The sequence below is a fragment of the Solenopsis invicta genome, chromosome 9 (assembly GCF_016802725.1).
Source record: "Solenopsis invicta isolate M01_SB chromosome 9, UNIL_Sinv_3.0, whole genome shotgun sequence".
In the NCBI taxonomy this organism is placed as follows: domain Eukaryota; kingdom Metazoa; phylum Arthropoda; class Insecta; order Hymenoptera; family Formicidae; genus Solenopsis; species Solenopsis invicta.
The window spans coordinates 3,347,582-3,361,892 of record NC_052672.1 but is presented as its reverse complement, the minus strand read 5'-3'; the positions used below and the strand labels follow the sequence as shown (position 1 = coordinate 3,361,892).

Below are 14,311 nucleotides of genomic sequence, written 5' to 3'. Positions count from 1 at the left end.
CGCATACACTTTTTAACATATTGAGAATAATACAAACAAATCCTAATATGATCAGAAAGTGTAACAACAAATTAAAATAACAAATGTGGTAATACCAATCGAAAGCAATTCTTAATGCTCAATAATTTTCTAGGTGAATTTGTAAACACTTTTCTGGGAATTTTACAAAATTTTTAAATCCCCAAACTGGACGCTGTATAATTTTATCGAACTTAAAACAAAGCTTTTTAAGAAAAACCCCGAATGTAATATCACGATATTAAATTACTAATCAATTTAATTATTTTTTTATGCTTACACATATTTCTACGAACCCCCTAATCCCGAAAAACTTTTAAATAAAAAAATAAAGTAAAAAATTTATTGCGAAAAATATTACCTCGACCAAGGTTTGAACCTGGATCCCGTCGAACTTTCCGATTCGAGCACTGAGACTATATATTATATATACGCATCGACCGAAATTGACACTCATTTCATGTCATCGGTTATTCAATAAATATTGTCAAGTGTCTCTGTGATCGAATTGGCTAAGACACTTGTCCAGAGAGTTGAGAGATCCAGGTTTAACCCTGGTCGAGGTAATATTTTTCGCAATAAATTCTTTACAGTTTTTCGGAATAAAAGGGGGATAGAAGAGATGATTGTAAGCGTTAAAATAATTAAATTAAATAGTAATTTAATTTTGTTATATTACGTTTCTTGATTCTTTCTAAAAAGCTGTATTTTATGTCCGGTCAAACATGTGGTGCACAGTTTAAGGGAATCTTGTAAATGTTTATAAATTTACCTAGAAAATTATTGAGTATTAGAACTGCTTTCGTCCAATATTACTGTATTCGTTTTAATTTGATATTAAGAATAATTGTATAATTTATCTAAATTATGTTTTATAGGTGGTGAAAAAGATGGTAACTGAAATATCCACGGTGCCCGGAATTTCACGCGTTTTATATGACCTAACGTCTAAACCACCGGGAACAACCGAATGGGAGTAGTAAATGCTCGTCTGGCCCCTTTCTATTTTTTCACCATCCCTGCGCGCGTAACGATTACAAAACGAAAAAAATATATTTAAAAAATATATATATATTATAAAAATACACGAATTCGAGATTAATGACTTCTTACTAATTTATACAAGACCGAGCAAACTTTCCAAAAGCATACATTAAACGAATCGTGTATTACTGGCTTCTCTAGACAAAGAACGGCATTTGCGTTCGATTGAAATTAAAGATATCACATTCGCTTGTAAATAGATTTCTTATATTACACACTCATTAGTAGAAATTTAATTTATTAAATTTACGAGATTTTGTATTCAATTGTTATTACATCTTGGATCATTACATCTGATCAACGGTATCATTAGATTGTTGTTGTACTCGATCTGCATATAACGTTGAACATGTTTCACGGTCCTTCTGTACGTTCTATGCCAAATGCAGTTTCCAGTTTTCGTTGTACATCTAAAAAACAGTCTTATAAGTATGTTTAATGTATCATATATGTCGAATATTTTTATTTATCGATTATAAGCGAGTAAAACGATATCTGTTCCTTAAAATCTGCAGTGTTTATTTATTATCCATTTGTTATAAAGTGGAAAATTTTAACAAAAATATTGAAGATAGATTACCTGTACATTGTTTTCAGCAAAACATGTAAATCTTCGATACGTTTCTTTTCCGGAAGCATGCTAAGAAATGTCGCTAGTGACAGGAAATCCACTTCATTCACAATATTAGATTTAGTGACCCACGTTTGTATTTGCAGTTTTATCTACAAAAATATCATTTAGTTGAGGTAAAAAAAAATCATTTTTACATAATATACATAATTTTTCAAACAGTAATTCGATATTACTATATTATTTGATACAATTATTATGTAAAAAAAAATGGGAGAAAAGAGGGAAACACGACACAATTTTTCATTCCAAATGATGTTTATCGGAAAAGAGAAGGAATTTTATGATGTATTAAAGATATTAGATAAAATTTAAGGATTGTACGCAAGAATAATGGTAATTTAATAGAAAATTTTCAAATCCTACTTTGAAAAAATCAAATGTTGAAAAATAGTATTTACCATCTTTTGTAAAATGCAAAATCTGTTCAACTTTTTCTGTTTTCTTTAATTAATATTATGTATAAAAGTTGAATATTTTTTTTAATATTTCGATATTCAATGAAATACGTTAATTATAATTGAAATCATACCTGTGTTTATTAGCTAGATCTACTAGAATTAAATTTTTTAAATGTTTATTTTCGAATTGTAAAAATTGAAAACTGAAAATACTGAAATAAAATTACGTCGCGCAACGTACTGTGATCTTAAAAGTACTACAATATTCCTAAAATATTAGACGAATATTATTAAAAATTAAAATAATATTCCGAGAATATTCAATATTTTTAATATTATTTTAATATTATAGAAATATTGTATTAATGTTATATGTCCGCTTTATATAATATTCGTGGTACATTATTTCAATATCTATGGAATATTATGAAAATGTTCTACGAATATTTTTGTTCAAAAAAATTAATGTGAATTATGCATGAAATTCATTAAACTTTATAATTATTTAACGTTACAATATTTCCAATAATTTAAAATATTAAAATAAATAAGGGTAATTAGGGTAAATTGGACCTATTTGCAGTTTTTTCTTTCTATAAAGTGTAAATAAAATCCGATCGTAAAACTGAATGTGCCGTTAGAAAGATAATTTAATTTCCTTTATTTTTGCTTCAGACCATTTTAACGAGTATCTTTTATCTGTGAACTATAATAAAAATATGAAAACGCTTTTTCCGATTTGATTTGGAATCACAAATTCCAAATCGGATATCCCTATTTTTGTCGATTTTTAGATAAAATTTTAAAAAACTTTAATGTATTTTTTAGTATTAAGTAAAAACGAGTAATTTGACAGTCAAAAATGAAAATTTTATTCAGAAAAAAATTTGCGACAGTTTATATAATTAGAATTGAAATCAATAAAATGCAATTATTCCAAGTCTGGTAACTTGTAATATTTTACTGATTTAACATTTCTACGGCCAGATCTGGTTGGCCGGATCATTAGTGCTACGATCAACTTGTGATGTGGTTTGATTTGAACATGAGCCCTTTCAAACTTTGGAACACAGTCTGATATACCCACTTTCCCCTAATATTATTTACTTTTCATACATCCATATAATATTCTCAGGAATGGACATATAACCACTCTTTATTAATGTTAAATGATATTTCAGGAATATTATTTAATATTAAATAATATTGTAGTGCTTATAGGAGATAAGTTAATAATTGTCATGGAATATTGCTGGAAGAAGGGCTGTAATATCGCACTTACCGGACTTATTTGATAATTTTCATTAGTCCAGCACTGGGAAAAATAATTGAAAATAGTAATAGAAATATTTATTTAAAGAATGTATCTATAAAAAATACTATTTGAAATAAGTTTTTGGTGGAGTAAATATAAAAAAACAAATATTTGACATTTATACAGAGTGTTCGGTAATGACACCGCTACACCTCTTGTCGGCTGACACATTTTGCAAAATTTGCAATAATTAACAAAATATTAATTAGTAAAAATCACTAATTTAACTCGGCCTATCGCTAAATACAAGTGCGTGATGAGATACGCCTGCCCAACAATCATCGTTGCTAGGCGCACGGAAAATTGTTTTTCTTTTTTTCAAGATTTACTGCGCCGTTCGTGTATCTATTGCCACTTGTAATAAACAATTCCCTGCGCACCTCGCAGCGCCAGGCTATCTCGTTGCGTGTTTGCATTTGGCGATAGATCGGGCTAAGTCGGTGATTTTCAGTAATCACAATATCTTGTTTAAACTTTACAATTTTTTAAAATTTTTTGCTGAGAGCAAAATAAAAACTGATGGCCAGATTCAAAGTAGGAAACATTTCTAAACATTAATTTAAAATATGGAACAATTTCACATATTTATGTAAGTGCAGTAAAGATTTTTGAAAATGTGCTATTTAGGTCATATGAGTTACATATATACTCAATATGGGCTAATTACGTTTTCCTCTTTTTCACAAAAAGTATTTGAAAAATGGGTTATAATATACCAATGTTATATATATTTATAAGTTATAAGTTTATTAAAATGTTTATTGACATACTGACATATAAGAGTACACAAAAAATTATTTTTGTCAAAAATCTATGTAAACAATTAACTTCTCTTAATTTTTCCCCTTTCAAACCATGGCTTATAAATCGCAGTTTAGTAAACGGATTAAAATTTATGATCTGTGAAATAATAAAAGTGCCGAAAAAACATTACAATCGATATGTGTGTACTCATTAATTTAGGATCTAGGTCATATTGGTTCTTACAAAGAATTTTTTTTGTTATAAACACGTTATAACGAAAATATAAATACAGCATTGTAAAGTGTAAATATAAAATTACAATAATATGATTTGCGAAGATCAATAACCATCACAGACCAGCACTTGACAGTTATAGAAAGCAGTAACTTTCCCACGAAATATTTCCATGTAGCACAGAACATTGCAATAATGTTGCGGAGATATTGTAGACATTGCAGTGTTGAATGTTGAAGTATGCATGTTTTTTCAATATTGAATCTATGTTGATTTTTCTACATTGATTGTTAATGTTGCTGCAATGTTGAAACAATATTGAACAAATTATTATCGATATCTTTTTGTTTTGTAAAAATAGAAAATAGAACGAAAATAGAAAGTTATGTAAATAGAAAATTTATATATTTTGTTATATTGACAGTTAATGTTGAATCAACATCTCAACAACATTGCATTGCAAGATTGTAAAAGTTGCAGCAACATCGCAAATGTAGATTCCATATTGAAAAACATCACAGAAACGTCTAATAATGTTGTTTGAGCATAGTACTGTGACCAAAAACAAATATTATCAATATACGATAAAAATCGTGGATGAAAGAACCCTGGATCTACATCTCAATGAGCAGTCAATTTTTTAAAATACTTTTTAAATGTTTTTCAAAACAATTTTTTTATTAATTTAATATTTAATTATTGTGTCATATTGACTTTCTTTAATTGTATTCTTATTTATACAAATAACAGAAAAGTTATTCCAGATGCTATTCTGCATTTGTGAAAATCAGTAAAAAAACAATTTTTTATATGTTTATATAAATATTATACTTTAATGTTTTATTTTTTCGATAACATATATATTGATTTGATCTATCAGTGATATCTAGGTAACACAGTGTTAACAGATCATCGCTAGGAATCAGTTCGCAGAAGTCGCAGAGCACCGTTTGACGCGGTTACGACTTGGATGGGTGACTGCTTGGAAATTTCCGAAAAAAATTCTTTGAAAGAGGAATTTTTTTTCATTGCGAAAAATGCTTTTTAAAATGTTACAAAAATATTGTTTTGCATTGGGATTGTGTGGTGTAACCATATTAATATTTACATAGATATTTCAAACAAATATTTTTATTTGTTAAATAGATATTGAATCAATATTGACTCAATGTTGAATTGTCCATAAGACAATTCAAGGGACATTAAACATTGCTGTAATCCCTCATCAATATTGTATTAATATTTCGCAATGCTGTAACATTCGCAATCTTGCGATCCAATATTGCTGAGATGTTAATACAATATTAATGTACTGTATGGAATTAGATTATGAGAAAAACAATCCAAGAAAATTCTACTTTTGAGTTTGCTGTCAACAGAATACATAAACTAACTGTTGTAAACAAATCACGTTAACATGGGCTGCATTTCAAAACTATACTACAGTAATTAAAAAGCTGTAATTTGTTATATATGTTGCAGCTTTTTAGTTACTGTAGTATGATTTTGGAACGCAGACCTATACGACATACTAGCGTTATTTGTTCACTTTATCATGTAACTATTTAAAAACAGCAAATAGGCCATATTGAGTATTAAGCCATACAGGGTACAATAATATACCTTAATATATTTATTTTACATTCCGATATCTCATGGATAAATAAGTTTTCTATATTTTCTATTATTTATTTACTATTTTCTACGGTTGGAAGAAAATGCCATTTTTTCTTAAAATAACTCAGTAAGTATTAATGCAATACAATTTTTATGAACACCTGTTTATTAGAATTCTACCAATCACCCTATAGGTAGAAATTCATCAGGGGCCCCATTCTTGAAAACATGCGAATAACTTTCACATACGAAAGTAGCAGAATAACCAATGGAATTGCAAAGTTTCACATTTTTTAAAGTTTTAAAAAACTTTATCACCGGTTTTTACCACTGACTTTTCGGGAAAAAAATTAGCAAAAATTTTTCTATTAAAAATACGGTATTCTCCCATTAACTATTTTAACACTTTCGTAAACAAAAGTTCATATATTTTCAAGAAATAAGGGCCAAGGTATATAGAACGAACATAATTTACAATTACTACAGAAGAAAAAGAGTGTACTTATAAGATAAGAGATAATTGAGTTGTGACATATTAACAATATCACAAAATTTATAATTATAAAAAATCACAAATTAGAGATCCTTCGTAGATTTTACACACTAATAAATGCCATAAAAGAAAATTGGTGAACATTTTATAAAATATATTTTATTAAAAAAGAAATTTTTCAATAATTTCTTTGGCTTAAAAAATAACTTTTCAAGGTAAATTTTTTTGCTACTAGTAAGCATTATGTAACGTCCACTGTAAGTTGTAAAATCGTAAGAGCAGTTACAACATCAATAATGATCCCCTGTACACAATATAACTGTACATGCCAAATCTATACACACGACATACATTAAATTCAATTACATTATTTGAAAGCACATATTCAAGGTCTTTAAACTAAAGTTAAAATATTAATGCTTAACATACTCAAAATTACGTAAAAAAGGTATACACAGGTAAAAATTTCTACCATCTGCAAAATCGAAATTCAGCTTTTATAAAAACAAAATGAACACTAATGATTAGTAATCATTCTACACTGTTTAAATAGATTGTAACGGAGTAATAGTTGTTCTTCAAAATTCAACGCAAATTATACGAAACTATAATATCTCTAACCCACACCTATCACGATCCTTCTTTATATGCCTTAATTTATTATGGACTTTATTTTAAATAAAACTTAAATTAGAACACTCTTAATTTATTTATTCAATGACATTTTCTTTCACTGTTTTTTATATATTTTATTATTTTTAACAGAAAACTTTTTATCACTTTTTTTTCCCAAAAAGTCTATCAGTGGTAAAAACCGGTTATACAGTTTTTTTAAAACTTTAAAAAAAATGTGAAACTTTGCCAATTGATATTACATCTCAAAAATAAAATGCAGAATTCAGTTCCTAGTTAATGATTTCTCATATAGCACAGAAGCTTGCAGCATTGCAATCTTGCAAAGATTTTTTTCACAATATTATTTTAGCAATGTTGTAACATTTCAAATAATATTGTAAAAAATGTTTAATGCTTCACCCGTGAACAGTACGCGTCAAATGGACATAGTGATGTTCTTCTTCGCATAACTAAAAAATAATATAAGATAGAATGAAAAACGCACAGCATTGAACTTTTGCACCCACATTTTAATAAAATAATGTCTCGAAAGAGTGAGTTCCCAAAAAATTAAGTTCGAAGACAAAAGTAAGTAAAATATATATATTTTGATTCTTGAGTGTGAAAATTAATTCAGGGTTATATGATATTCTAGGGAAGTTATATGTATATGACAGTCAAAATGCGTTAATATAGTGGCAACTAAAATATCAGAAACATTATAAATAATAAACATATATTGTAATATTGCAATATTTTTAAAGACTTCGAAACGTTTTATCATTTCAATGTTTTAGCAACATTTTTGTAATTTTACAATCTTGCGATAAAGTATTCATCGCAATGTTTCCGTGTTATATAAATTTTTTTTTATGAAATTATGAGTACCTGTTGTAATGGAAGAGTGAAGAGATGATTCACAAGATTAATCAACATTTCTTGATGTTTATCTACTTTCTCATTGTTATGTAAAATACTCAAGTTCTGTAAAATACAGATATCAGTTTTATTTATCGCAATATTCTTATTTGAAGTCTCGACACGATTAATTTGGCACGGTATATGGTTTGCTTCAGTAGTATCGCCGTTTTTGCCCAGTTGATCCGCCGCATGCATTGTGTTCTCTGGTGCTATACGTTCTGCTTTATCTTTACAAATGCTATTTACATTAAGTATTGCATTCTCTTTATTATCACTGATCTTTGAAGCATCCACTTCTTGTAATTGTTTACTATCGCTTTTTTTATTTGTTTCTATGAAATTTGCTCTATTAGTTTTTTTCTTCATATTACAGTACATCTGCACATCGCGTTGCACATCGGGATGCAAATTACTTTCCATCAAAGCTAATAAAGTGTCCGGATCGACTTGCGAACAATTTTGTACATTTGTATTTTCTTCGTCATGCAGCATTTCATTTATCGAATCAACTGTAGTGTTCATTCGAGATTGTTTCTTGTTTCTTTTGTACTCGTCTAATATCTCATTTCTTATATCTGTAGGCAATTCGATTAACACAGACATATCAATATCTTGTATTTGCGGTATCTCGATATCGCATTTCGATAATTTTCCGCTATTTGGTTTTACTTGTTTAAAAAAATTCTCTTGAGACGTTTGTTTTTGTAGTACTTTTTTGTTGGATTTTTCAAATAAATCTTTCGCCCTAGTATTTTCATTAACCTTAGACTTATTTTTTAATTTAGCTGTCAATGGTTCGACTTGAACATCAATTGGAATTGCACTATCGATCAACTCAGAATTTTTTGCCGATTCCGGTAGCAAATTATTAATTTCTGCATCACAAATTTTTCTTTCTAGTGATGGTTTTGTAGTTGGAGACATTTCAGAGCAATCCAATTTAGATTTCTCCGAGACGCAATGATCCTTGTTGTCATCTTCCAACATTTTATCGTACGTTTGTTGTGATTTTTTCGTTTTATTAAAAAAATTAATTAAGTTGCTTTTAGCTTGCTTAGTCTTATACATTTCTAATCTGGATATTTGTATTCCAATTCCTCTCATGTCTTCGGGTATTAAATGCAATTGGTTCCAAATATTTATAACTTCCCTAGATTACGTAAAACATGTATTTACTTGGTTTTATGAAATATACTAACAAGTCTTTTAATGGAAACAGTGGATGATCTTAAAAAAAAAAGCATTTTAGAAAAAAATGTTTCAAAATTTTATGGCTTAAAAAAGAAAAGGTATTGAAGTCGAATGTTTCACTTAATCTATTTTATTTTTGAAAAATTCATTATTTCAATCATTCACAAAAAATGTTTTCCATAAAGAATATATTTGTAACTAAACAAAAGTTTTTTTTAACTTTGATATTGGATCTTATATGTTTATGAATATAATAAGAACCAATTCAAAAATTGAAAATAACAAAAGAACAAAATATCTGAAAACATTATTTCAAAAGTCTTAACAATCATAGATTTTAATGCTAATATTTCTTATAAGATTTTATACACATATTCAAGTTTCAAACTGCGCGCCGAATAAATTTTCAGTTTTGAAACACAATTGTAAGTTGAAGAAGAATAGTAATACTACAATATTAAACTGATAATCCATTTAATAATAATGCTAACAAGCATCTAATGTAGCAATTATACTAATAAAAAAACTCTTAAAAAAAAACTAAAGAATTTTGTTGGGAATAAAAATATTCCTCACAAGGAAATGACAAGAATTATGCAATGCCAAATGAAATGAGCTATAGCTTATTCGAATGAGCGTATCAAGTACTAAAAGTGTAAAAAAATTAGCGTAAATGGGCCTTAGTTTCTGAGAAAATTGTATTAAAGTTTAACATTGAAGCAGCTGTATATTAAGTACTAAAATCTTGAGTTGGTAATCAAGATAGTGTCGTATAATTGTCAGTCAGGGATCGAACCTGAGACTTCCTAAAAATATTATTTTTTCAATCAATTTTTAAATGATTATTAATCACAAAAACGAAATTTTTTAGAGTATACTCTATCTGTTAAACATCATAATTATTTTTAATTTTGTTTTTAATTATAATCTTTTAATCTTTGGAAATTTATAGCCATTTTAGCTTCTCAAAAGTTAACAGCATTGAAAATTGTTATCTTCTGGTGCAAGTGTTACACATAACGATATAATAATTATGTAACTTTCTTCTGAAACTTTTTTTTTTTAATGCTTTCTTCACAAGATATTGGTTTCTGTTAAAATGGAACAACCACCACATAAAAAGAATGTAAAATATATGGGTTTCAGAAATAAGTAGCCAAACTTTAAGAACATACAAAACACATAATAACAAAGTGACATACACGACAACATCTCATCGTCAATTTGTCACATTTCACGTCTATTAGTTTTAATTCCGACGGAATGTCGCTACTGTCAACGTGGAGTTTTCGGCTGAGGAGTCAGAAGTCTTAAAAGTTACATGAACAAAAAACTAGCTAGTTAAAAAGTTATGTTAAGATTAAATTAAGTTAAACTAAAAGTTAATTTTGTAAAGCATTATTTATATTTAATTAGAAATTCGTAAGTTTTTAAAGTTAGACTACTCAAAATAATTACAACGTGGATCATGAAATCTAATATTAAAACATTTGAATATCTTGAAAAGATAGCATTTAAAAAATGTTTCAGACGAAAGTTATATGGTCTAAAAGAGGACTTAAAATAAAATCAATTTCAAAAAAATCTATTCTTTAAGATCATATGAAAGTCATTTTTGTAATGAACATAGTATAACATCTCTATTTAATACTTTTCGAAAATTTACTATTATCTATCTTCCAGATCATACAACTTTTGTCTGAAACATTTTTTTTCTAAAATGCATTCTCTCAAGATATTCAGATGTCTCAATGTAAATTTAGCCTCCTCCTGTATACAAAATTAACAGATTAATAGCAAAAACTTACTTTTTAATTATATTGATGTCATTAACAGCTGCTATAAGATTCTTCGATTTTGTTATATAATTGCAAAGTCCATGACCCATGAACTTTGCGGCTTCCTTCGGCGCTTCTTCAGCTCTGACCATCAATTTTAATGTGATGCATCTACCTTTTGCACGAGCCAATGTCAATCGATTACACACCTCTACAGATAATTCGCTCAAAAAATCAACAGCATCACCATTATTCTGGAATCTTATGCCATAATTAACTTCAGCTGATACAGATTTTCTGATATATTCTAGATTCAGCTTTGTGTCATCTATCCCACGGCACATCTTATACAACTGCTCTCCCATCTTTTTGCCGAATTCTTTTTGTAAAACTCCCAACGAGATTCTTTGCAAATCTTCGCATGTACGTACATTCATTTTATGTAACTTATATGAAGTTGTTCCGCCAACTCCTACAAAGAATTAAGTAAATTAATTTTAATAAAGGCAGTAAAAATAATTAATTGAGAAAATCAAGATTAGGTAGAAACTTTAAAAATTAAATAATAAAGTTCAAAGTTAATATTTTTAACTTAATTAATTTTGAATGAGTTTTCATTTTCACTAATTATTTTTAAAATATATAAACTTTAACTTATTAACTTTTTTCTTAAGTTAAAAATTTACCTAGATAAAAAAAATACATTACTATACACACATATAAAAATAATATACCTGTTATTTCATATAAACTTAATTTAAAAATAATATAATACATAAAAACTCTGCAAAACAAAAGTCAAATAAAATAAGAAGCTAATAAAAGCCAACACAAGATCTTCGTGTGAATGTAATATTTTATTAACAAACCAAAATTCAAATTTAAAAATATAAAATATTTTTATTTAATGATCCACATTATAATTGTTTTCTTATTTAGAATCATCTAATTTAAAAAAATTACATTTTAATTTAATGTAACTGTTTTTCAAAATTAACTTTTACAATTAAATTTAAATTAATTTAATGTCAACGCAATCTTTCAACTGAATCAGCTTTTTATACAATTCTCAACATAATTGAATTAATTTTACAATTAATTTAGTTTAAAAAAATATGTTGACTTACTCAACCCTGGAAAAAATTGAAGCTAAATACTTATTGTGAAATACAAATCTGATATATTCATTTAACAAAGCTATTTTTTTCAAATATAAGATTTAGTTTTTACATATAACAATGTAAATAATACTGATCACTCAAATGTACCTGGTAAATCTCTTATATTAAAAGTTCGAATATATGTCTCTGCGTTTTGACCGCTGAAATAGAATTGATTATCGGGCTTAGCTTTTCGCGTTGCCAATCTCGCCTGCAACTTATTATTACCGAATCCCGTGGACACCGGACAACCCGTTTTCTGCTTTATTTCATTCCTGATTATAGTAGCAAACTCCAACGGTAAAAGTCCAGATGTCTCAAGAATTTTCGTGCAATCGACATACATTTCGTCGCAGCTTACCGCTTCGATATCTAAAGTATAGGATGCTACGGTGTCGTACAATATGTATGAAACTTCCTTGTAACCCTCGAAATCATACTGAATCGTCGTTAAGTTAGGACATAGTTTTAATGCCTCTCCTAAAAACATGCCGTTCTTTACACCAGCCTTTCTTGCTGCGTACGAGCATGAAGCTACTTCCGACATAGATCCAAACTCTTCTTTGCCATTGTAATTCGCCGAAAATGTATTGCCTTTCGCGTGTGTTACGGCCACCGGTACATTTTGTAATTCCGGTCTATTTTTGATTCCCACGGATACGAAAAAGCAGTCCATATCAATATGCATTATAATAGATTGCTTGTCATTCGCTTTAGTTGTAATTTTATCTGCAAAACAAATTGTCTCATCTTCAAAATCCAATTCACAGCCAACTGAAGTAGAGGCATTCTTAGTGCCATTTAATTTTATTAAACGCTCAAGGCCGGAAAATACCCCGTTGCTCTTATCCCTTAACTCATTCACATAATCTTTGAACATAGTTCCCATGGTAGAAATATAATGTAATCTCGAGTTACTGTAAAACGTCGATAGAAATTCAGCATCCTTTGTAGATTGCGCACTCGTTTTTGTATTCAAAGATTGATTAGAGTTGGTTATAATTTCTTTCGATGCATCATTAAACACATTGTGTTTTGATGAATTCTTTCTATTTATATCAGTCTTGTTGTTCACTGAAGTTTCAGGTTTCTCAATAATATTATCTGGTTTATTATGTGCAACAAAGTTAGTACTATCTTTACTCTTATTATTTAATTTGTATGCCAACTGAGGCTGTACATCAGTGCTATTAGAATAAAGTAAATAGTTCTGAAAATTCAAGACGCTTCCAGCTGCTATGCTATCGATGATCCACTGGGGCTTACAAATAGGAATTGGATTTTGACTCTTTTTATATAACATTATTTTGGAATATGGCAGATTAGATGCTATAATGTGAGTCGTGATTTTAGGGCGCATGTAATGATGATATATTCCTCCATGCATCATCATTAGACGTCTGAGCTCATCCGACGTTGGTTCTGTGTAACCATTAACAAATATCGCAATTCCTTTAAACAATTGTGATGATTCTTTAGATTCTTTAAATTCTTTCTTAGCTGTATCACGAAACTGTTCCTCCAGTTTGGCTTTCTTTGCAGCCATATAACCACCCTGCCAAATATTATATTGTTAAAAAATGATACATATAAAGAATACACCAGAAACGCAATATAAAACTATTAAAAAAATATCATAAATCTTAATTAATAATTTAATACACAGCGTTTTTTCCAACAGAAAGAAAATTTAAGAATTGAGTCTCGATTATAAAATAAGATGAAAATCATTCCTTAAAGTTTTTCCCATTTGTTGCCAAACATTCTGTATATATAAAACTTACCCAATCTTCAAAGCCATTTTCTCCCCACCCATCTCTTTTCTTCTTTGGCATAATTAGTCTAATTTAACTATATAGAAATTTTCTGATCCATAATTATATTATGCATTCTGGAATAAAAAGGATTAAAAAATTGTTCAATTATATAAGAGAGATTACAATTTCCGCCAAATTTTTAAAATTTTAATTAGTATGATACATTTTTTTTCTTTTCTAACGCGTGAAAATAATAGCAATTTGACATTTAATATCTCATATTATTTTGTAATCCTTGGAATTCAAGAGATAGAAAATTAAACCAAGTTTAAAGTTAAGCTACATGTATACGTATGTCAACTGTCAACATGTGGCCATGGAACATGGAACAT

At 28.2% G+C, this 14,311-nt stretch overlaps 3 protein-coding genes across 9 annotated transcripts in view; 1 reads left to right on the top strand and 2 right to left on the bottom strand.

The window, feature by feature from the left end:
* The window catches only part of LOC105196185 (GMP synthase [glutamine-hydrolyzing]), a 17,090-nt gene extending 15,520 nt beyond the window's left edge, over positions 1 to 1,570 (top strand). For all 4 annotated transcript variants that reach the window (XM_011161976.3, XM_011161975.3, XM_039453418.1 and 1 more), the window contains exon 9: positions 897 to 1,570. In XM_011161976.3, coding sequence (XP_011160278.2) covers positions 897 to 998 — 102 coding nt within the window. In that variant the 3' untranslated portion in view covers positions 999 to 1,570. The remainder of the gene's footprint in view (positions 1 to 896) is intronic.
* Positions 1 to 14,311, bottom strand: part of LOC120356747 (TBC1 domain family member whacked-like) — a 512,462-nt gene that overhangs the window by 165,277 nt on the left and 332,874 nt on the right. The gene's annotated exons all lie outside the window — the stretch shown is intronic.
* Positions 1,284 to 14,311, bottom strand: LOC105196186 (DNA repair protein REV1). 2 transcript variants are annotated; one of them, XM_039453416.1, is made up of 7 exons: positions 13,947 to 14,053; positions 12,271 to 13,717; positions 11,033 to 11,474; positions 8,001 to 9,183; positions 3,377 to 3,409; positions 1,643 to 1,785; positions 1,284 to 1,472 (listed from the first exon to the last, which is right to left on the bottom strand). In XM_039453416.1, the coding sequence occupies exons 1-7, from the start codon at positions 13,995 to 13,997 to the stop codon at positions 1,325 to 1,327; spliced, it is 3,447 nt and encodes a 1,148-aa protein (XP_039309350.1). In that variant the 5' UTR covers positions 13,998 to 14,053; the 3' UTR covers positions 1,284 to 1,324. The 2 variants fall into 2 exon arrangements, with proteins under 2 accessions (XP_039309350.1, XP_039309351.1); XM_039453417.1 differs by lacking the exon at positions 3,377 to 3,409 and having other exon boundaries at positions 13,947 to 14,311.

Bases quoted from the DNA above. Each gene is read 5' to 3' on its own strand.
- LOC105196186 (XM_039453416.1), bottom strand. From the start codon at position 13,997: ATGCCAAAGAAGAAAAGAGATGGGTGGGGAGAAAATGGCTTTGAAGAT. The intron at 11,475-12,270 runs GTACATTTGAGT...AATTCTTTGTAG, and splicing joins TAATATAAGAGATTTACCAG to GAGTTGGCGGAACAACTTCA. The intron at 1,473-1,642 runs GTAATCTATCTT...ACTGTTTTTTAG, and splicing joins TTGCTGAAAACAATGTACAG to ATGTACAACGAAAACTGGAA.